Source organism: Sitophilus oryzae, unplaced genomic scaffold, assembly GCF_002938485.1.
Source record: "Sitophilus oryzae breed Bouriz unplaced genomic scaffold, Soryzae_2.0 scaffold_864_pilon_pilon, whole genome shotgun sequence".
In the NCBI taxonomy this organism is placed as follows: Eukaryota; Metazoa; Arthropoda; class Insecta; order Coleoptera; family Curculionidae; genus Sitophilus; species Sitophilus oryzae.
In genome coordinates this window covers 714,634-738,992 of record NW_022147488.1, presented here as the reverse complement: position 1 = coordinate 738,992, position 24,359 = coordinate 714,634, and the positions used below count along the sequence as shown (strand labels likewise).

General features: G+C 31.7%; 1 protein-coding gene across 5 annotated transcripts in view; it reads right to left on the bottom strand.

Annotated features, from left to right (window-relative positions):
* The window catches only part of LOC115890441 (serine/threonine-protein phosphatase 4 regulatory subunit 3), a 40,627-nt gene that overhangs the window by 5,689 nt on the left and 10,579 nt on the right, over positions 1-24,359 (bottom strand). For 2 of the 5 annotated variants that reach the window (XM_030910665.1, XM_030910667.1), the window contains exons 6-10: positions 18,363-18,662; positions 17,228-17,394; positions 13,508-13,743; positions 10,873-11,013; positions 8,623-8,779 (exon numbers count right to left, since the gene is read on the bottom strand). In XM_030910665.1, the coding sequence (XP_030766525.1) occupies positions 8,681-8,779; positions 10,873-11,013; positions 13,508-13,743; positions 17,228-17,394; positions 18,363-18,662 (943 nt within the window). In that variant the 3' untranslated portion in view covers positions 8,623-8,680. The remainder of the gene's footprint in view (positions 1-8,622; positions 8,780-10,872; positions 11,014-13,507; positions 13,744-17,227; positions 17,395-18,362; positions 18,663-24,359) is intronic. The other 3 variants (XM_030910666.1, XM_030910669.1, XM_030910668.1) reach the window with 2 other exon arrangements.

Sequence of the window (24,359 nt, the reverse complement as noted above, 5' to 3'; positions counted from 1 at the left end):
AAATTTGAATATTAATTTTTAAAATTTAATTTGTAAAATGCATACAGTGTGTCCGTAAAGTAACGGATAAATTCATTTAAAATTCAACCGTTTTTTTTTGGAAAAACGCTCGGACACGTCAATCTTAATTTTTAGAGCCGCTACTTTTAAACTAATTTGCTGTTATACAGGGTGGCCCAAAAAAAAGATATCACGTGACACTTCAATTTTTTAAATGGAATGCCCCGTATATTTTAATGAATATCGATAGAGCTCATCGAGACGAATTCAACGATATAGGGGTTAATAGGTCTATCTTGAACCGTTTGTTTACAAAAAATAAAAAACTTTACAGCTGTTGCAACGCTCAGCAATTATGATTTATTTTAATGACAGTGCTAAGAAATGGTGATAAGGTAATAACTTATTATTTAATAAAGTGTTCGAATTGAAATCCCTCTTGAGCTTGACAGAAACCTAAGCGGTTAATGAATTCCTCTTGAACCCTGCTTATAGTTTCTCGAGAAATGTTATCGCATTCTCTTCGAATCCTGTTTTTTAGTTCTTCGAGATTATCAGGTTTAGTTTTGAATACGACGTTCTTCAGGTGACCCCAGAGGAAAAAATCAAGGGGTGTGAGGTCAGGTGACCTTGGCGGCCATTCGATACTTCCTCGCCTTCCAATCCACTTCCCTGGAAAAACTTGATCTAGGAAACGTCTCACATAAACTGCATAATGTGGCGGTGCGCCATCTTGTTGATACCACAAATTTTCGTGTGACATTTCAGGATTATTTCTATTTGGAAATAATCCCCTTAGTGTAGGTATAAGATAAGTCTGCAGAAATTGAAGATACCTGATCCCAGTTAGAGTGTCGTCAAAAAAATAAGGCCCAATAATACGATTCTCTACAATGCCCGCCCAAACGTTGATTTTCTGAGGATATTGGGTGTGGCTTTCTCTCATCCACCTAGGGTTTTCGTTGGACCAATATCGTACGTTTTGGCGATTGACTTCTCCGTTTAAAGTAAATGTAGATTCATCTGAGAAGATTATACGTTTTACGAATAATGGATCATTATTGCACCTATCCATCAATATTTGGCAAAACTGCATTCTACGATCTGGATCATCTTCGGATAACTCCTGTACTAACTTCATTTTGTATGGGTGCCACCTCTCCAGTCTTAGCAAGCTGTGAACACAGCTTTTCGAAACATTATATTCTCGACCAACCTGACGGACACTATTATGTGGATTTTCTTCGAAAGATAAAAAAATGTTCGTTTTGGCTTCCTCACTGACAGAAGGACGTCCGCTTTTTGACAAATTATCAACAGAACCGGTTTCTCGGAATTTATTTTCTATTCTACTTACTGTTGATTGAGATATGTTCATTTCAGGATATTTATTATTGAACAAAACGCATACTTCTTTCTGTGTGCGTACTCGGTCCCCATATCCAATCATCATTAAAACTTCAATTCTTTGTGTAAGTGATAACGGCATTGTACTTCAAGGCAAAGGAATGTTTAATTGATAACAAAATGCTCTGACACTCAAGTGACAAGGCTAACAATAAGACTGGTGTTTACTTAGCGTGTGCCTACCTGCAGTTAGTCAAAAAAAAATATTAAGATGTTTTTTGATAGTGTAAAGTTTTTTATTATTTTTGTAAACAAACGGTTCAAGATAGACCTATTAACCCCTATATCGTTGAATTCGTCTCGATGAGCTCTATCGATATTCATCAAAATATACGGGGCATTCCATTTAAAAAATTGAAGTGTCACGTGATATCTTTTTTTTGGGCCACCCTGTATAACAGCAAATTAGTTTAAAAGTAGCGCCTCTAAAAATTAAGATTGACGTGTCCGAGCGTTTTTCCAAAAAAAAAACGGTTGAATTTTAAATGAATTTATCCGTTACTTTACGGACACACTGTATGTATATTTGAACAATAAATTGAATGTTACTGTCACAAAAATTAAATTATATAAAAAATAGATTAGCCACTCCGTACGAATATCAATATTCTTAGGAAATCCAACCAGAAAGTATGCATGTGGTTTAACATACACAAAAGAACAACTGAACACTTTACTTGCCTGTGAAAAGATAATTCGGGGACATTTATTTTAGAATTTCCACACACCAAACACTTTGTTGTCATTTTTACGAGTAGTTAGAAAACCCAACGAATAAAAAATAGAAATATAATTGCACAAACTTAAAATTAACTTCTCACTGAACACGCTTGCATCCAAAAGCGGTCGATAAAAGAATAATAATTAATACAATGGTTAAAATAAAAAACGCAAAAAACAAACGTCGTTACACAATGGAAATAAGATTATGACAATATGATGACAATGAAAAGTTTCCATAACAATGTATAATTTGTACTTTCTAAACCGTATAAAATTGTGCTTATTTTGGAAATACGTTCAACTTTTAATGAGCATGCGCAAAGTAAGGTCCTCGAGAAAGACAATTCTATTGAACGTTTCATAAGTGCCATAAAGAAGATTTCAAAATGGCATGTCGTGATGTTGGAGACATATTTTTTAATGCTAAGCTTATGGCGTTGATTTATCCACGTAAGTATATATGATCTAGGGGGACACGTCTATAGAACCACGTCAGTTCTCTAGATAGTCTTCCGCTTTAACTGACACGTAAAACATTACGTGTAGACTATGCTTTAATCTTAATTTTTTTTCCGAACCTTTAGGAATAAATATAAAGTTTTCATTTCCTGTAATATTGTACAAAAAAAATTTATAATAAATAAAGCTTAATACTTTTTTAAATATTTTTATTAAAGATTTATTTAAATTCGTTATTTTTAAAATGACCATTGAACTGTAATTAAATTTCATTTTTTTTACAAAGAAAAATAGGAAAATGCTATTGTGATTTCCTGTCATACCTTGCACCCACAGCCCAAGAACGATAAACTAATAGGATCGCTCATCCTCATAAGACGTACGTTCACCTCTTCCCGCGCTTCAGCTGACAGTTGTGACGTCATTGTAGTCCTTGTCATGATAGTGTGTATTATTAGTTGCCTATGGTAAACTTATAAAAATAACAGCTGAGAAAAAGGTGTTTTTAAAGTTTTTAGAGCTATAGAGTGTATGAATACGTTCATTTTGTGTTGTGGATTGTGACAAAGTGCTTACTAAATAGACGACACTAAAACTCACGAGACAAGGAAAGGGAGTCTCTCTTTCCTTCTCTAAGGACAAAATACTCGGAAGCTGAACCGCGCAACCGCGGTCTACGTCAAACTCAGCTGAACTTTGCCGCTAATGGACTTTGTAAACAACGGCACTTTTATAAATATCAAGTTAACAAAGTTAAAAACTCAACAGCATTCCTGTATTTTTAAACAATACAAAAAATACTAATAGCATTTAAAGAAGATTTACAATTTGTGAATGCGTTTTGGGGATCCAGCGATTCATAGAACTTTCATAATTAATATTACAGACTGGATTATTTTTAATTTGTGTTGTTTCACTTAATTTTGTGAAAAACACTATAATAAGAAGAAACGTATTATTTGCCCACTGTGTACTCTAAATATGGTAGTCTGTATAGTTTGTGGAAGTTGCAGTATATTGCAACAACATTTGAAGGTAAACACCATGAAGTAAAATTGGAAATGGAAACACATAACTTTGCCTATGACTTTGCTACAAAGGAAAGTTATAAACTGTGGTATGAAAAACAGAAGATCAAGATAAATTATGCATTCGCCAAGCCAAGAAAATATAATGACTATGTGGAAAAAAACTTACAATTATTATCGTAATCATAGTAAATCAGCCAGGTAGGTAACATAGAAATGAAAAAAAAACACTATGCCAAATAGTCTCTTTTTATTTTTAGGACACATCAGCAATTATTGTTCTAAATGAACAGAGAAGGTTTAGTTCAATAAAAAGACCATATAATGAGCCATAAAAGGAAAACGGATAAGCAAGAATTATTCCCAACAAAATGAAAGAGATTATTGGTTTAAGGCTTTATTTATTTTGTTTTTGGTCTTACTTAAGTAAATATGTATTGACTGTTGGTTAAGGGTTTTATATTTATTTTGTAGTACTTACTACTAACCTGTACAATGTGGTATTGTTTATTGTTAAAATTATTGTATTGTATTGTTGTAATTATTGTATTTTCTTGACATAGAACAGCCATAGTTTCTTGCAGTTTATTCTTATAGGCCGTAATCGAAACTGCAACATTCTAATAAAATTAGAACTATTATAAATTTGTTTTTTTTTATTTCTAATATGTTACAGTAATTAAGCTAACAAATTTTCCCAAGACGTTTATTTCCCCATGAAAATGTTATTCAATTTAAGAACTGATATTTTAATAAAAGATTTGAGAGTAGAATTTGAGAATAATGAGCTCTCTCCATGTAAAGCTATGGTTCTCACTTATGCATCAAATTAGATAGTGATCATGCAATCTGCAAATGAAACAATTTTTAATTTACACCAATAATCAATGCAACTTTGACTAAAATCACTTGATATAGGCAATATAGGTATATTACCAAATATCAGCCATATACATTAACCACCTTCCTTCTTTAAAATGAGCAAAATAATGACAAATAACATCTCTATACTGCATACATATAAGGTGTTTAAATAAATAAACTAAATAATGAACGTGTTGCATCCGGCAACCAATAATGCACGTGTGTGTATTATTGGTTGCCGGATAAGGACTAATAACCATGACACAATGACCAGCAATGACGTCACAAAGCCAGGAGTTTTCGCATGCACCTGGCAGACACTTTTGGCTGAATGAGCAGTCCTTTTAGGTTAACTGTTCTTGCCCACAGCCTATATTATGGTAGCTCTGTAACACTATAATAAATATAATATAACAAAGACAGAAACTACGTTACATACTAAAAAAATGATTTTTTTCATTTCTAGGCGTTTAAAACTTTTCTTATTATATTACACTAGAAGCTTTAACTTGCTACTATTAACTCAAACCCCGTAATACTAACGCGCACGATATATATAAAGCATGACACCACCTTTTGTACACTACATTATAGAAGATTATAAACAAAATCTTACTTCTTTCAACACTCATCCAACACTGTGTATTATTATATTCGTGTATAAACGTATTAAGATAAACACTGAGATCATTTAATGTCTTCAATCGTCACTATTTACTTGTCTTTTACCAGTCAATCGTTCAAATAAAAACAGTGCTTCACTGGTAGATGTAAACAAAAAAATAAACCATTAATGCTATACTAGGTCTGTTCGCTTCATCTGCGCGGTCTGTATTTTAATGCATGCGACACAGATAAATATAAATGACCGGTTGACAGACAGAGAGAGAAAATAAAAAGAGGCATACAGTGTTGCCGGTTTTTACATTTGTAGGAAAATGAGTGTTTAAAAAAATAACCTATAGGAAAATTGGAACAACTTTCGTTGCACGTCATCAATGACACCATGCGTCGTCTTATGGAGTTTGCTGGTGGTTGTATTATGATGTGCAACGAAAGTTATTTTAATTTCCCATTTTAAAAACGTTCATGTATACTACTGAAATTAAGATAATATATCTAAGCTAAATATAATCTCTTCTGTAGTAAAATGAGTAACTAATTGTGAAAAATAAAGTTCCAACCCTAGATGCAACATTTTTCATATACGCCTACTTGTGCAGTTTGAAATTTTGATGCAAAATGCGTTAATACCGCATGGAAGAAATGTATCAACCCCATTTTTATCTCTTTTTAATACATATGATTTTCCATTAAGCTGTCTACATCACTGTCTTACACGTTAAAATCCAGACAACGGAGTTTCGATGACCAGATCGGTACATCCGAGCAGCGCACAGTGCTTCGTCCCATGGACAAAAATCGAAAAAAAAAGTTAAAATTTACTAATATCTGTATATGTAATTTTATACTTATAGCAATGTTCAACCATCCTGTATATTATTTTTCATATACAGCGATTTTTGTTAGCAAATATTTTTACTAAAAATAAATTTTGCGATCATTATCTTAACAGTGAAAAGAATAACATTCATAGTAGTTCTGTATATTATGGAGCTAAACGATACATACTTAATTGAAAGCCACTATAGATATTGTTAAACAAGGTATGTACTTTAAATTTATTTCTAAACAAGTTCGTGATTGTTTAGTTTTTATTTATTTTTTAAGATGGTTTCTAAATGGGTATAAAAATTTTACGTTTTCAAACTTCAAAAAGGCATTAAAAAAAACATATCAAAACATATCGTATTTATTGAATATTTTTGTTGTCATATTTATACACTTTTAATTTTTATATAGTTCACCTGCGTCTGCTAGCGACGAATTTTATTTTATAATACTTTTCAGATGGAGTAAAATTGATAAGCAATGCCGATCTGGTTAATACTTGGCTTGATCATAAGGACATAACTCAAAATTATTTGTATTTCAAAAAATGTGTTCTTTATTAGATATTGATGAACCTTCCAGTCAAATGAGACACAACTGGTGCCTGAAAAAGCCCACTATGTTGGAGCGAAACGTCGCATAAAAAAGTTTCCATCTTTCAATTTATTATAAAACATCATACCCAAGAAAAGGAAAAAATAATATATGGATATGGTCTATTAAAGAGGTAACTATTAACATCCGAACCCCTCATACCAACAAAAAGAACAGTAACAACGCGAAAAAGTAACATATTAGAAAATAATGTACAGAAATATCTTATATGTGAGGATAGTTCATCTAACTGTGATTTGGATACTATAGATTTGGAAGATTCTGTCAGCAGTGATTCTTCTGAATCAGAGTAGTTACGATCTATGCATTTTGTTGTCCTAAAGTAAATTTATAGTATCTTAAGTTTTTTTTTTAATTAAATATAACATTAATGTTTCTTTTTCATTAAAGAAAAACATTTTTATCTTATATTAGGCTTATATTGTAGGCATCATGTTATCACAGGGATTTATTTAATACTTACACCGTTTTCATACTATAAATTATTATTTCCTTAGATGGAACACAGCTCCAACATTTTCATTATTTATAAGATTTTTTTTCATAAACGCGGGACTAAGAACATCATCATTTAGTACAATGAGAGTACTCATCATTTGTGTCAAATAAACCTAGTTTGAATAAATTGCCTACAATAAAGGAGTAGTTTTGCATTTTTGTCCTCTAGAGCCATATGTTCGAAGCACTGTGCAGCGCCTTGAATATCGATCTTGTATAGTAGTTCAAACGCACCAAGTGACAAGCCTCAAGAGATTAGATAGATATGGTAAGTCCAATACCTTCAGAATTCCGTTATTAGTCTAGACATTACTTTGACATTTACGTTTTCTAATTTATAGTTATTGCACCACAAAATAGATTTTGATTGATTATTGAAGTTTTTTTTTATTAGGTATACCATTTTTGAAATTTCGTTGATAGATTTTTGTGAAGTTCAACAATATTACAGTTGGGGGTTGGAAACTTTGTAACACCAAAACAAAAACACAAAATCAAAATCACAGCAAAATAAAACACTAAATCACCACAATACACCAAAACACTTTTACTTTTGTTACAGAAATTTGATTTCTAAATCAAGCCATTTTTGTTTTGCAATTTTCTCTATCTTATCACTAACGTTACTTTTAGGAATATCAACTTTAATAAAACTAGGATAAACTGAATTGGTTTGTATGATTTAAGAAACCAAATATCTGCTCCTAATAACCTAATCTTTTTGCAAAACAAAAATGGCTTGATTTAGAAATCAAATTTCTGTATAGTAAAGAAAGTATGCTTGAAATTGAAGCCTACGGACTTTACAAAAAACTTACTTTAATTAGGCTTAATCATCTGCTGAGGATGCTAACATGATTAGCAAAACGCGCGTCCAGTGTAAAAGTAAAAGTGTTCTGGTGTATTGTGGTGATTTAGTGTTTTATTTTTATTTTATTCTGAAGTTCAACAATCAGTAAACTCAATCTTAACCGAACTTTTTATTTCTGTATTGTTGGTTTTCGGTTAAGAAATTTAACAGTTTTAGTTAAATTATACTTATGCCGTGTGTCACATCATCAACCTGAACATAGTAAATCCCAGGTAAATTTAAAAAATGATGAATTAGTTTTTCCCATTTTATTTTAGAGAATTGTAATGAAGAAAAACAATTTTATATTTTAGAAAGTTTGGCATAAAATTTTAAACACCCTGTATGGTTTAAGATTACAATGTTTATAGGACAGTAAGTAGAGACCAGCTATAGTAAATACATAAGTATAGTTTTGATTTCAGGACATTTCTTGTATTTTCAATAAACTTTTTGAAAAATAAAAGTTTTTTATTATAGGAGCTACAGTTGCCCGACGCACTATTGCCGAACCCTGTATACTACTTCTCCCATAATATCATATGAAAAAAACTGACACAACTATGAACAACTTTTAACAATATCTAAAGATCGGAAAACGGAAGAATAAATTAGCTATACTGCAAACAAAACTGCATAGTATTTGATATACATAATATCTGAATCAGTGAAGCACCGCTTTTGACGATTTGTGGCTTTCTAGCGCTTTCGTTTCGTACTACCCACCTTCCTGGTCGACGACGTAGAGTACGGGGCGTTCCTAGACGGAACGGGACGGGGGTCACTACAAGAGGCGTGGCCTTTTGCTGCCGTTCTCCCCGCCCCCGCCGGTGTCGCTCTCGTCCTCCTCGTCCGAATCGCCGCCCTCGTAATCCACCAAACCCTGAAACAAAAAAATACAGAGCTTTAAAATAACAGTCCGGATGTTATTTATCAATCTACACTCAGATATGCAAAAAAAAACGAAACGGAGAAATTTTTCGTCAAATTTAAAGTCTTTTTTTATTTTTAACCCTATTTTCATGATTTAACAAACTGTATATAAATACCGCGCTGGCAACTCTTACTTTTGAGTCGGTATTTACATGTGTGGAAGTAAATCGCATAGGGATCTTATTAAGTCGGAGTGAGAGAAATGCGACGGTGTGCTGTTGCGGCGTTGCAACATTTCTCCGGTACGCCTCTCCCTATCAAGTAAAGTAAAATCACGATCGCCAACCGCTTATTTTTAAAAGACTTTTTTTTTCGAAAAGATTACTAGATAAAATCATTAGATATGTTTCTGAGCATCTGAAATGGAATTACAAAGATATCGTTAGGGTGTCCATATTTTTTATAACAAGAAAACATCAGTAAACGCGATATTTCTTTTTAACACAAAACACGCGATAACTCAAGAACCACTTTAGATATTGAAACTTTTTTTATTTTGAAGTTCGGATCTTTTACAAGATGTTTAAATGAGAAAATTCGATAGGCTTGTTTTTTTTTCATTCAAAAATTTAAAAAATCCGTCCATTTACTTTTAGAGCATAGCAATTTTCAGCAATCGTGTAACTTTTTTTTGTAAAGATTTTCACATACTGTCTGCGAAGAAAATATAGCAAAAATATTAAGAAAGCTTTTGAAAAAAAACTACAATCAGTTATTTCTAATGGATTTCGAGATATCGATTTTTGAATTCAGAGCTCTAATAGCGCGACCACTGTCGAACACCAACTCAATCCCACTTATTTTTACCAAAAGTACAAGCGTTTTTAACTTGAATTTAAAAATTTACAAGCTACAGAGAAAATTACAACGACTCGTTAATAAGTAAACAAATAAAGTATCACGAGACGTAATTAAATAGTTAAAGCTGAACGCATGATATTCGCCCTTCTTTAAAATTTATTAAGTATTGATTGTGTCGACCGTGACGAATCTGTTGTATCCCCTTCTACGAATCTGTTGTATTCCCTTCCACAACAGAAAAATGCTAAACGTTTCGGAAAGTTTATCTCTTTCCGACGTCGGCGTCGCAAACAAAAAAAATTACAAAGGATAAAGAAAAATTTTTCTTTATTCATAAAAAAAATACAACGAATAAAGAAAAATTTTTTTGCTGCCGACGCGGCGGCGGAAAGATATAACCTTTCCGAAACGTTAAGCATTTTTTTGTTCGTTAGGCAAATTTATTTACACGTAGTTTCCAAGTATTACAAGTAGTTTCCGTTGGATTAGCGCAGCAGTATTTAGAAAAAATAACTATTTTATTTTGTAGATTTTCTTGCAGTGGCGAAATACACAATAGAATTTTTTTGGAGAGATGAATCCGCCACATCGGTATAGACATTTTTTAGATATGCTCATAATTTCGCCCACCTTCAACAAGAACTACGGTTTTTAAACAATCTTCGACACCAAGAACCATATTCAATCGTAGGTATACAAAATGTAGTTGTCAATATGAGATTACAACAATAGTCACATAAGCCACCTGGTCATGTAAAGAAATAACATCAAAAAGTAATGATATTGCAAAAATTGCAAATTGTTGGTGCCAAGATCATGTCAAAAAACAAAATGCTCAGAAGACATCAGGTTCTGAACGAAAAATAAAGTTTTAGGAAAATTTGTTGACGAAATTATTGCACAGGGTGTTTTAAAGTTAGGATAAAAAACAACCCTTTGATTAACCCTGTATAATAAGCCAAATACTAAAGGTTATAAAAAATTGAGTTTATAAATTAAAGTAGATATATCTCTATACAGTTTGCAAAAAAATCCTGAAAATAGGACCAAAAATAAAAAAAATTTAAAAAAATTCCGTTGCGATTTTTTTTCATCTGAGTATGTTACTGTTATGTATAAATAACAGTTAACAACAGCCGTTACTTCCTGAAGTAAATTAGCTTAGGATTAACGTAAAATTTAAACTTTACTTTAAATTTCGTGAATTCGTCGGTAAGACAACGTAAACATTAAGCGTCTTACCCTTACCCTTTTGAAGATGGCGACTTTGTTCTCGGGTGCTTTCTGCGCGTTGCCTGGCGCCCCCTGTGGAGACGTCACGTTATTATTTAACACCGGCTGTTGCGGCGACGCTGCCTTTGGCGACGTAGGAAAACTGTTCAACTACAAACAGATAAAACGGCTCATAGTAATAATAAATTGAAATCCTCATCAAAATGTTTAAATTACAGCGTAAAAAATTTATCATAATTCGATCCTCATAAACTGTTTTAAGAAGTATTATTCTGTTTACAACTAGTTTGTGTATCCTGAGTACCTTGTTTTATGCAGTTAGGTTTAACAATATTTGTCCACAGGGGTTGCAACTAAGTTGGGATTTAGAAGTTAGTTGGAATTAATAAGAATGAACTAACTAAAGCTTTATCTTAACAGCATCAAGGTTTAGAATTTTATTTCCAGGTGCTTTATCAAAGCTAAATAAAATACTATCAATACCTAAGAAACTTTTAGTTACGTCATCGAGGCCGCGATTTTTAAATTCATTGTTGCCAACAATGGACATATCGTCCCATTGCTGCCAAAAGGCACTAACTTACTTTTTATTACTTTAGAGAAAAACGCGCCTAAAGATGAATTGCATTGCATAAAGTTGTTGTTAGTAACTGTTCGGTATTAAAATACAGCATAAATAGCCAGAAATCGTAGTTAATGACTTTTACAATCGATTATCCGCTTCAAAATATAGTTAGTAATAGTTGCAAATAAAAAATCCGTAAAAAAACTTTTAAGTTAAACGGTTTTATCTTATGTGCACTGAAAACTAGAAAATAATAATAACAATTAGGTATTTTGAACTTCTAGTTCAGAAATATTTTAGTACTAGGCAGAATAGCTTTTAGGCATATTAGACTAAAATAAAAACGTGGGGCCCCTCTGAAATCCTATCTATGGCAAAGCATATCTTTATACTTTGGTAGATCATGAGCTCGGCGTTCGCTGGTGAAGCCGCCACGGCTGGTTATTGATTGTCAAAATCTCCAGTTACGATTATAGTAAGTCGATGCAATCCACACTTAGTATAGAAGAAAGTATTACAGCAATAGTTAATGGGCCCCACGTTTTTGGAGTGCATCCCCTGCATCCTTATTAAAAAAAAACAACGCTTTATTGTACAATTAGAATATTTGAAACGGGAACGCGATATTAATGGTCCTTTATGTTCCTTAAGTGCTATTAAGGAGGTGAATTTCATTGATTTAAATAATACCGTATGATCGAAAAAAAATGGCGTCCAGTTGGCTTGGAAATGACGATCGGTGACATTTCCCATATAATTTTACATATAAAATGACAGCGATCTTTATTTCATAGCCATCGCTGACGCCGTTTTTATTCGATCATACGGTACTTGTTTACATGTTTTTTTGAATTCACATTTTGGTTTCCAGAAATATTTTGATTAAAGGAAAATATGTAAAAGTCGGCAACGCTGGGCCGGGTAATCACGTGACTAAAAGTTTATTTGGTATAATCTATACCGGGTGCGTCTCAAAAGTGGCACACCCCTACAACTTTTTTATTTTTTCAGATAGAAAAAAGAAATTGGGTATGTTAGTATATGACATAAATTAGGATTGATTAACATGTTCAATTGTTTCTGGTCACTTCCTGTTTCACCGGAAAGAACTATAACTTTTGATTTTTAAATGGCACCCTCGGTATATTTTTATTTTATTCAATAGAAAATAACACTCTGAATAGAATTACATATGATATGTAAAATTTTGACAATTTCGCTTAAAAACAAATCGTATTTTAAATTTCAATTTAGATTGTCATGGCTGTGTTAAAAACACTAATTTTTAATAAAGGGGCCTTGGAAAAATAGATTTATTAAAATAGAAATAGACAGTCTAATGTTTTTCGTGTCTTGTCCTGGCCGGTTAAAAGATGCCCAAATCGTATTTTTAATCATATCTCAACAAGAGAAAAGCATTTTTTTAAGAATAATGGTACCACACACTTGCTATTTCGAGTCAAATTGTCGTTATGAACCGCATGTTACAATGTCAAGTAAACCATATGCGAAAATGTCAAAAGTTGACATATGATATGTCATTCTATTCAAAGTGTCATATTCTATCGATTAAAGTAAAAAAATACCGAGGGTGTTGAAAAAATCAATCAAAAAAATCAAGTCATTTCCGGTGAAACAGGAAATGACCAAAAACAATTGAATACGTCAATCAATCCTAATTTATGTCATATACATACTAACATACCAAATCTCGTTTTTTTATCTGAAAAAATAAAATAAGTTATAGGGGTGAGCCACCCGGTATAGTTCTGAACAATCACCGAACTATTTTCGAATATTGATACTAATAGAATTTCCGACTTCCATTTTTTCCATGTTTTTTTGCCTGGCTGTAGTATAAAAGCTCAGTAGTTTTAGGAATTAGTTTAGTTTACACTTGATAACAGTTAGTGATACATCTGACCTAAACGTTGTGTAAGTAGAAATAAATAAGGACAATGTATAGTCCAAAAATCTGCTAGTATCAATACTGAATCATTGTCTACCACACTCAAAGAAATATTTTTTTAATAATTGCAAAATATAAACCTAATAAATTACACTAATTAAATGACTTACTTGCTTACTAGGCCCATTTACTTCTGTACTAGATTGTGTTCGGAACGGAGACGATTTCTTCTCATTCACTCTGACACATATACTTTCCAAATACAAATTCTTTTTAATAATCTCTGAACCGAAGTCCTTATCCATTAGTATATTATCCGAAACGACCGTACTCTTTTCCACGCTCTCAGAATACAAATTCTTTTCCATACTCTCCGACTCTAAACTCTTCTCCGTCGTTTTTTCATCTGTAATAAAAATACCAACAACATGTATCTTAGTTCAAACCCCTCTACAGATCAAACTTTCTTAATAAACAAGAGACATTCTAACAATTCCTCATTATTTCTGATTTGTGTATCATAGAATTTTGTATAGTTTGTCCAGCAGAAGAATACAAGACAGTGACAGCTGTATAGGGAAATTAAAATAACTTTCGTTGCACAATATAATACGACCACCAGCAAACTCCATAAGACGACGCATGGTGTCATTGATGACGTGCAACAAAAGTTGTTCCAATTTCCCTATAGTCGTCTCAGTAATTCACAATTCACAATGGACGTCACAGTAATTCACAATGTACTTTTTGTCTATCACTTATTCTTTGTCAAAATCCAGTGGCTTCCTAAACAAGTGCATACACACAAGTTCAGTTGTGCAGTGCAACCCCAAAGTACTAAACCTCGCACCGCCACTGGCAAAATCATATATTCTTTAGATGGACTAATGCGGTTTGCCTATTACATACAGGGCTGTTATTTAACAAGTTATTATACGTCTCTTATTGATAAATAACAGTTTAGAAGTCGTGGATACCTAAAAATAACAGTTACGAAAATAACGGAGCACTGACAGCGATAATTCTACAGATAAAGTAAATGTCTTTGTACTGTCATAATAAAAATGTTTTTTTTTTAAATATACTCCTTTCTTTGTGATATGTTAACCTTCAATAAGAACTATCAATAAAAAATGTTATATATTTTAGTTGTTATTTTTAAATAACAATAAACAATAACAGTTCCAACTATTGTTTAAAAATAACAGTTTCCAAATCTATAACTCTAGTATCTACATAATTTCACTGGCGTAAAAATCAATAAGAAACTTGCTATATATTTTTAACTGTAATATTTAAATATCAATAACAGCTCCAACTATTGTTTAAAAACAAGTATTTCCAAATCAGTAACTCTATTATCTACGTAATTTGTCTATATGGTTAGGTTAACTTTTAATAAGAACAATCAATAGAAAACGTTACGTATTTTAGCTGTTATTTTTAAATAACAATAATAGTTCCAACTGTTGTTTAAAAATAACAGTTTCCAAGTCTATAACTCTAGTATCTACATAATTTCACTGACCTAAAAATCAATAAGAAACTTGGTACATAATTCAGCTGTTATATTTAAATATCAATACCAGTTCCAACTATTGTTTAAAAATAAGTATTTCCAAATCAGTTACTCTCTACGTTATTATCTACGTTATTTGTCTGGCGTAAAAATAAAAAAAAACTGTTACATATTTTTAGCTATTATTTAAAAAAATAACGATAACAATTCTAACTGTTGTTTAAACATAACAGTTTCTACATCTATTACTCTATCTACATACTATGTCTGAAACTATGGAAAAAATTTGTTATACAGGGTTGTTCACCACATACGACGGAGTATTGTAGCTAAACGATGAGATTTTTACAAATTGTAAGTTTTGGGTTCGATGAAGGACTATTAGAGGTACAATTTAAAAATAATTTTACAAGATACAGAGTGTCCCAAATAAGTAAAAAATATCAAAGTTGTATTTTTTTAAATGGAACACCCTGTATATTATTACATTTTTAGTTTCTACGATTAAAATAAAGGTAAATTTGATTAAGGTTTATTATACTTAAACCTTACCGTTTTGAAATATTTTCAATTTTGTGAAATTGCAGCAAAAATTTTAAGGCTTCATTTCTCCAAAGGGTATCATAGTTTTAATACTAAATATTTACTGAAGTTTATTTACTGATCAGTTATTGTGTTGCAATAATAAAAATAATACTACCTTATACAGAGTGTCTAAAAATTTATTTTAAATAATTATTAGCTTCAAACGGCAATAACTTGTTTAATTTAAATGGAACACCCTCTATATTTTACGAGAATCAGATGCACAATTTAATTGTCTATCAAATTTTTTCCCAATCTCTTTAAGTTTCCGTAGAAAATGCATTTTCTTGTAATTTAGAACTTATTTATCAATATACCCATGGACTATTGACATTTTAGATTATTTTTAAATATGTACCAAATTTTTAAGAGTACAGATACTAATATTGTCGATATAATTCGTTTATTTCATTAAAAAATAAAAAAAACTGTTTAAATATTTGTTCAAGAGGATTAATTAATATGATTCCAGTATTCAAACTACATTAACTGACTATTTGCGTTGATTAATAATAATTGCTCCAAATACTAAAAAACTGAATTTTGTATGGGCATTAGACAGTGTGATAAAAAGTAACACCTTAAAAATGATATTTCATTTTTTAATAAATGCTTATTTATATCAGAGACTTGAATTTGATAACTTATTATTATATTGATTTCTGACTCAAATCCACATTTATTTATAATAATTTATTAACGAACACAATTAAGTATGTAATTAATTAGTATATGGGCGGAAATAATGGTGTTATATTTAATTAATGGTATACTCTTTTATAAAGATTTAAATAGTTTTTTTTGCATACAAATGGGCTAGTAATATTATCGTTTTGCTAAAAACGATAATATTACTAGTCTGTACATTTTGTACATTTGTTGCTTTAAAAACAATCTAAAATGTCAATATTCCATGGATATATTGATAAATGAGGTCTAAATTATAAGAAAATGCATTTTCTACTAAAACTTGAAGGGATAGGTAAAAAATGGTATAATGCAATTTGATAGACAATTTAATTGTGCATCTGATTCTCCTAAAATATACAGGGCATTCTATTTAAATTAAAGAAGTTGTTGCCGTTTGAAGTTAATAATTATTTAAAGTAAATTTTTAGACACTCTCTATAAAGTAGTATTATTTTTATTATTGCAACACAATAACTGATCAATAAATAAACTTCATTAAATATTTAGTATTAAAAACATTGATACCCTTGGAGAAATAAAGCTTTAAAATTTTTACTGCAATTTCACAAAATTGAAAATATTTCAAAAACGTAATGTTTAAGTATAATAAACCTTAATCAAATTTACCTTTATTTTAATCGTAGAAACTAAAAATGTAATAATATACAGGGTGTTCCATTTAAAAAAATACAACTTTGATATTTTTTATTTATTTGGGACACTCTGTATCTTGTAAAAATATTTTTAAATTGTAGCTCTAATAGTCCTTCAACGAACCCCAAACTTACAATTTGTAAAAATATCATCGTTTAGCCACAATACTCCGTGTCGTATGTGGTGAACAACCCTGTATATTTTAGCTGTTATATTTAAGTATCAATAACAGTTCCTGTTGTTATAAAATTAAAAAATAACAGTTTCCATCTCTATTACAGTATTATCTACGTAATTTGTCTGGCGTAAAAATCAATAAGAAACCTGTTGCATATTTTAGCTGTTATTTTTAAATAACAATAACAGTTCTAACTGTTATTTAAGAATAACAGTTTCCACCTATAATTTTTGAGAGCGAAGAGAGTGTAAACTAAAAACTTACCACCTATACTCTCCAGTTCGGAATCCAACTTTTTCTCCAAGGGACTGTGATCGAATGCGTCGTGACTGTGGTCGAACGCATCATCTTCGTTAAACCACATTTCTTCCTCTTCCTCCATCTGGCGTTGGTCGCGCCTGTACCGACTGTTGCGAAGAATCGAGGGAACCCTTTAATAACAGACCGACATTTAATAAATATATAGAAAAGAAAGACAAACAAAACGCCAGCCTTGTTTTACATAAAGGCGGGTTCTCACTTGTCAGTTTCGCTGACGCAGTCTGACTGATTCAGTGATGCTGAACAAATAATGAACGTCAGAACACATTTTCATGTTAAATGATCAGTAAATTCGTACTTTCAGTTAAAGTGAAAACCAGTTCTACTTTTTTCATTTTTGACTGATCATTATCGAATAATGAATAGAAACTGAAGCGTGAGAACTACATTTTCGTGATTTGTTCAGTTTACAAGTTAAAGTTAATTAATTATTTTAATGTATATCTCCAAAAAAATCCTTTATGGGTATTTCGCCACTGCACTGCAAGAAAATCTACAAAATAAAATAGTTATTTTTTGTAAACACTTCTGCGTTAAACCTAAACGGACACTGCTTATAAGAAGTTATGTTTACAGTTATACAAATTGGCTTAACAAAGAAAAAAATGCTTAACGTTTCGGAAAGTCTATCGTCGGAAGCAAAAAAATTCAAAGAATAAAGAAAAAAAAACTATTTAAAATATTTAAATTCAAACTATTATGAGAACACGCTTTTTTTAAAGCAGATACGTCTACAAGAAACCGTTGACGTTCTGTTAAAATAGAACGTCAACGGTTTCTTGTAGACGTATCTGCTTTAAAAAAACGTTTTCTTCTTTTCTGATTCACCAGAATATTCTGTAATTCATTTGCTAATTGTAAACAAACTTCGCGAACACCTGGTTTCAATTTTGTTTTAACCATTTTCATGTCTGCGAAATCACCACGTTAAAATGTTTGGACCAACTGAATACTGAATGTAGCAAAACATGAAACGTGTGAATACAATCGTTGATTTTTATTTTTCATTGATAATGAATCAGTCAGACTGCGTCAGCGAAACTGACAAGTGAGAACCCGCCTTAAGTGTTGCACTTACCCGTCGCTTCGCTCCTTCATCTTGTCCTGGTGCTGGTCGTACCGCAGTTTCAGCGCTTTGAACGTTTGCACGTAACAGAACTTGTCCAGCAGTCGACCGTAGTTCTCGACCACGTGCGAGCACAACGTTTTAATGTCCTCCAGTTTGATGAACTCGAACATTTCGATAATGGCCGAGTCGAGCAGGTTGTACCTGCCGTTGTTGTGGATGAAGGCGTCCACGACGGGCGCGAACAGGTTGCCCTTGATTATGTACCGGTTGTAAAACTCGTCCTTGAGGGCGACCAGTTTGCGCATAAACCTGCAACGAATCAAACATCGTTCAGTTGTCATCTTCACAGACAGTCAAGCAGCGCTAAAGGCACTCGGTTCCGCAAAGATTAATTCTAGACTAAATCTATACCGGATGTCGCATGTCCGTCGGACGGGACATAGGAAATCCCATGTAAATTTTAATGGGGTCAATTATTGGCTTCCCTAATTATTTTAGAGAATAATTCTATATAGGTTTATTGAAGAGCACTAAAACCCACAGTCAAAAGAATAACTTTAGATATTTTTGATTAGCTTGTTTACGAGTTATCGCCGATTTCTTTTTAAATATTTCTCCTTTCTTATGGCCCTGTATTTACTTATGAGCACCAATCAATAATAATAATATATACTTTATTTCAGAGTATGTTTCAAATATACAAATATAGTATTTTTAATACCTATTTAGAGGTACCAGCCGTTTTAGTAACTTAACGTATGCGGCTTCTTGCACCATCTAAACCCGCATGAAAAAAATTAGGTTATGACCTTTGTCATGTCAAATGCTTGACATATTTGTTATTGCATTGGCGGAGTGACTTGAAATTTCATATTATCAGTGGCGGTTTATAATAATAAAAATTAATTTTATGAAATTCTAAAGATGTTGACGTAATAAAAAAAATATAAAAGAAGCGCACTAATTTTAAAAATATTGTTTTATTAACTAGATACCGAGTTTTCTTAAAAAAATACCTATATTATTTAAGATCTCGATTTAAGGCTTATACTTATGCTTAATGTAGTAAACTATATTCAAAACGATTTAGGATCTCGATTTAAGGCAATTCAAAAAGCGTCTGAAGTACTAAAAGTATAATAAATAATATAACAAGAAGTCGAGCAAGCAGTAATAATATTTATTTAAGGGCTCGTTTAAGTACAAATTCTAGATTTAAAAAAAATGACAACGTGATCTTAAAGGCTAAGTTTAATTATTTTCTAAATCAGAATAACTTTCGGAAAGTGATAGTTCATCATCGGATTCATTGGATACAGAGATCACCATAGGTTCGATGTTTAGTAGATCCAGTTTGTTTTCTACTTCCCATGCTTCAGAAATAATTTTCTCTGTATGTTTTATGTAATTCTGCCAGTGTTGCTCCGGTACATTATTTACAACGTCATTCCATACTTTTAACACTTCAGTAGGTGACCCTGCAGTTTTCATAATAGCTTGGTATAATGCCTTTTAGTTTCAGACCATACCATTTCGATGGCATTAAAATGGCAATGGTAGGGTGGTAGCCTGAGAACACAATGACCATGCTCGGCAGCGTATTTATCTAAATGATAATTTTTTTCCGGAAAAACTTGCTTTTCAATTATATTCCAAACAGCATCCTTTAAAATGTGATCTGGAAAAGGAATATTCTTCTTTTTGAGCCATTCTAACATGCGTGTTTTGCTCTAACTTTTTCTTGGGATTTCTTCATCCAGGCGACTGTGGTACGTTGCGTTATCCATTATAATTAACGATGGTTCTTCCAAGTTTACAATTAGTTGCTTTTTAAACCAGTTTTCAAAATTTTCGGTGTTCATGTTGTCATGGTAATTACCTGTTTTTTTATTGCATTTAAAAATTAGCGATGCATTTACCACAAAACCATTTTTATTACCGGCATGAACAATTACATATCGCGTCCCACTTCCAGTTTTTTTAAAATCACTGTGTTTAGTACCATCTTGCCACATTCTTCTATCCCCGCTTTTACTAAAAATCCATGTCTCATCCAGAAAAACAGGTGTAAAAAGCTTTTCGCTTTTAGCAGCATGGTATTTGTTCAAAAATAATATTCTTTTTAATCTGATTCCAGGCATTTCCAATAACTGTTTTCTTCCATCCGGTTTTTTGAAATGAAAACCCATTTTTTTAATTCCCAAATATAACGAACTTTTGGAAATCTTAGTTTCTGGAGACTCTTCGATAAATTGCAGGAAAATAGTTTCTACTGTGATTTTCCTTTCGCGCATACATTTTGTAAATTACTTCCCTCAAACAATGTAGGGTATTCTTAGTAATTCGGATTTTGCTCCGGGAAACGCTTGCAGACATATTTCTTCTAAATTCGAAATCTGTAGCTCTGTTTGGTTTTTCTAGATTATATAATGTGCATTCTGGGACTTTTAGTGCTTCGGACGCTTTTTGAATTGCCTTAAATCGAGATCCTAAATCGTTTTGAAAATAGTTTACTACATTAAGCATAAGTTTTTTGGATTCATCAGAATATCGCATTTTTATATCTTATTTTGCGTTATGACATTACCATGAAACGTAACTTCAAAAACGTGACATCTAACAAATTATTAGTAATCGACGTTCATTTTTGTTGGTAATTTTTTGTTTCAACTGATTTATTAATAATAAATAAGGATGGTGTTATTCTAAATGGGTATTAAAAATACTATATAATATAAATGAACACAAAATGAAATGACGTCAAATACAACAATGTAACCCTATATTATTTTAATTCAAATAATCACTTAATGAATATGGTTCTAAGTTAATTAACAATTTTCTAACTTTTTTCTTAAATACTCTGTTGATTTGAATGCATTTAATTTCCCTCGGTAATTTGTTAAAACATTTTATGCACATGTAATATGCACCTTTTTCTGTTAGTGTAAGTCTGTGGACTGGAAAATCAAAATTGAGTGTCCTTGTATTATAGTTATGATTCTGTGAATGTTTTTTAAAAATTGACTTATTGTTAAATAAAAAAAGGATGCACTCGTATATGTACAGACCATACACTGTTAATAGACTATTAATTTTAAACACATTCCTACAAGAATCTTTAGAAGCCATGTTATAAATTAACCTTATTACTCTCTTTTGACAAATAAAGATTTTTTCTAAATTTTCAGTAACAGAACACCCACCCCAGAAAATAATTCCATATCTAATTACAGATTCAAAATTCGCAAAATATATTATCTTTAATGTATTTCTGTTCATGTACTGACTTATGACTCTAATCGCATAGGCAATTTTGTTCAATTTCAATGATAACTTGTTAATATGGTCAGTCCAATCCAAGAACTCGTCAATACAAATTCCTAAGAACTGCGTATTTGTTGCAATTGAAAGATCCAGTTTATTAGATTTATATTAGTGACTTTTTCTGCTCTATTCTGTTTTGTACTAAAAACTACTACATTGGTTTTTTCTTTGTTTAATAAAAGTTTATTTCCCAAAAACCATTTATTTGCTGCCTCAAACATTTTTATACCCTTACTCAAAATATCTGTATTGTCTTCCCCTCCTATCAGCATGTTAGTGTCATCTGCATAATTTATAATACTTCTGTCTACATTAGGCAGAATGTTACTTAGATCATTGATATATACAATAAAAAGAAAAGGTCCGACTATACTACCTTGAGGAACACCCAAGTTATTTTCCAAAATACTAGACTTAGCAGAATTGATTCCTTTTTGGATTATTACTCTTTGCCTGCGATTACTAAGGTACGACTTAAATAGTTGCAAGGCATTTCCCCTAATCCCATATCTTTCTAATTTGGTTAGAAGAAAACCTATATTTAATGAGTCATATGCCTTGGATAAATCCAAGAACATACCTAAAGCTCTTTTGTTGTCTTCTAATAAGTCCAGTATCCTACCTGTAAACTGAAAGATAGCTGTTTGTGTGGATCTCCCTTTGATGTACCCATGTTGAAATGTATTGAATAGTCCGCAAGAATACATAAAGTCTTTAGCCCTAGAACACATAGCCAACTCAAATATTTTTGAGAAACCCGGAAGCAAACTGATGGGTCTATAATTTGTCAATGACTCTACGTCACCTTTTTTATATAATGGCTTTATTAAAGATAATTTTAACTGCTCTGGAAATATCCCATATCTAAAACTATTATCCCATATCTAAAACTATTATTATTGTATCTCTACTACTATTATATATCTATACTATTATTATGTAACAAAGTATGTCTTTTAAGTAGAAAATACTATTTTTTATTATATTTGTGGGTATATTTATATTTAGAGAATAATTCTATTTAGGTTTATTGAAGAGCACTAAAACCCACATTCAAAAGAATAACTTTAGATATTTTTGATTAGCTTGTTTACGAGGTATCGCCGATTTCTTTTTAAATATTTCTCCTTTCTTATGGCCCCTATATTTACTTATGAGCACCAATCAAGGTAAAAGATAACTGTCAAATGAAGTTATCATTTCAGAAATTTACCTATTTAGTGCTTTATTATTATTGAAAACTCATTCCTACATCGGAAATCTTAAAGATGTATTTATAAATACAAATTAATATGAATTAAAGTAAAATAAAGTAATCAATTACAAGGTTAATTATAGTATTATTACAATATTCAATAACTTATTAATTTAGGTACTATTAAATTGTTAGAACTTTAGGGTTTAAGAAGATGTTCAAATATTCCTCCATCGACTGCTAGACAATAACCCAGGCGATTATAAAATTCTCTTCTTACATTCGCTAGTTGGTAAACTGAAATCTATTGCATTCGGCAGAAATATTTTTTAAATCGTCTAGATTTGGGTATATTTTATCCTTGTATATCCTGTTTTTTGAATAGCCCCAGAGAAAGAAATCATTTGGCGAAATATCAGGAGACCTTGCTGGCCAATTTACTGTATGATTTAGGCCAATAACGTTTCCGTTATGTGCCGGGCAGCCATCCATTTGGTACCAAACTTCCTGATTTTCCCTAGCGGCATCATGTAAAGCAGGTAAAATATGATTTTCGAGTAGTTCCAAATAATATTCTGCATTTAATTTTCGCGTAAGAAATAATGGCCCGATAATATTGTGTCCGAATATCCCTGCCCAAACATTTACTTTCTGTGGATATTGCGTCCTTGTTTCGACAAACCTGTGTTGGTTTTCTTTGTTCCAATATCGATAATTTTGAACACTGGGTTCATTATTTAAGGTAAACGTGCATTTGTCAGTGAAACATATGTTTTTAAAAAATTCCCTATCTGTGTTTGCTCTTTCCATCATATCAAAACAAAACGCCTGCCGCCGTATTTCGTCCCCATCTCGTAGTTCTTGGTGCTTTTCATATTTGAAGGAATAGTATTTATGTCGTTTCAAAATTCAAAACGCTGTAGTGTGATCTATTCCTATTTCATCCTCAAGTTTCCTTGTGCTGATCGTTCTCTTCCACGTATAATTAAACTTCCAAGTCGGTATCATTTCTTGCATCTTCTCTTTGTTCCTGCCTTGCTTCACATCTGCAGTTATTTATTAGGGTACCTTTGGTCTCAAATCTCTGGATATTCCTTGCGATTGTAGATTTTCCAGGTATCAGTCTATTCGGATACAGAGCAGCAAATATGTCCGACACCTTTTGATAACTATTTCCTTGATAATACCATTTATTCATCAATACTTTTTCTTCGGTAGTGTAATTCATGGCTAATATTTTCGATGTAGGTATGAGTTTCTAATAATAATAATAATAAAGCACTAAATCTTTGAATAAGAAGACTAAGGAAGGAGCATAATGCTATCCATGTATTCATGCATGGTGGGCGGAAAAGGCGCCATAAAAGCACTCTAGGGTGGGGATCCTTGACAGTTCTGTTTGACGATGCATTTGACACATTTGAATTTGATTTGAAATTTTGTGGATTTGTCAGTCTTCACGGAGCTTATTTTATGTTATTTAT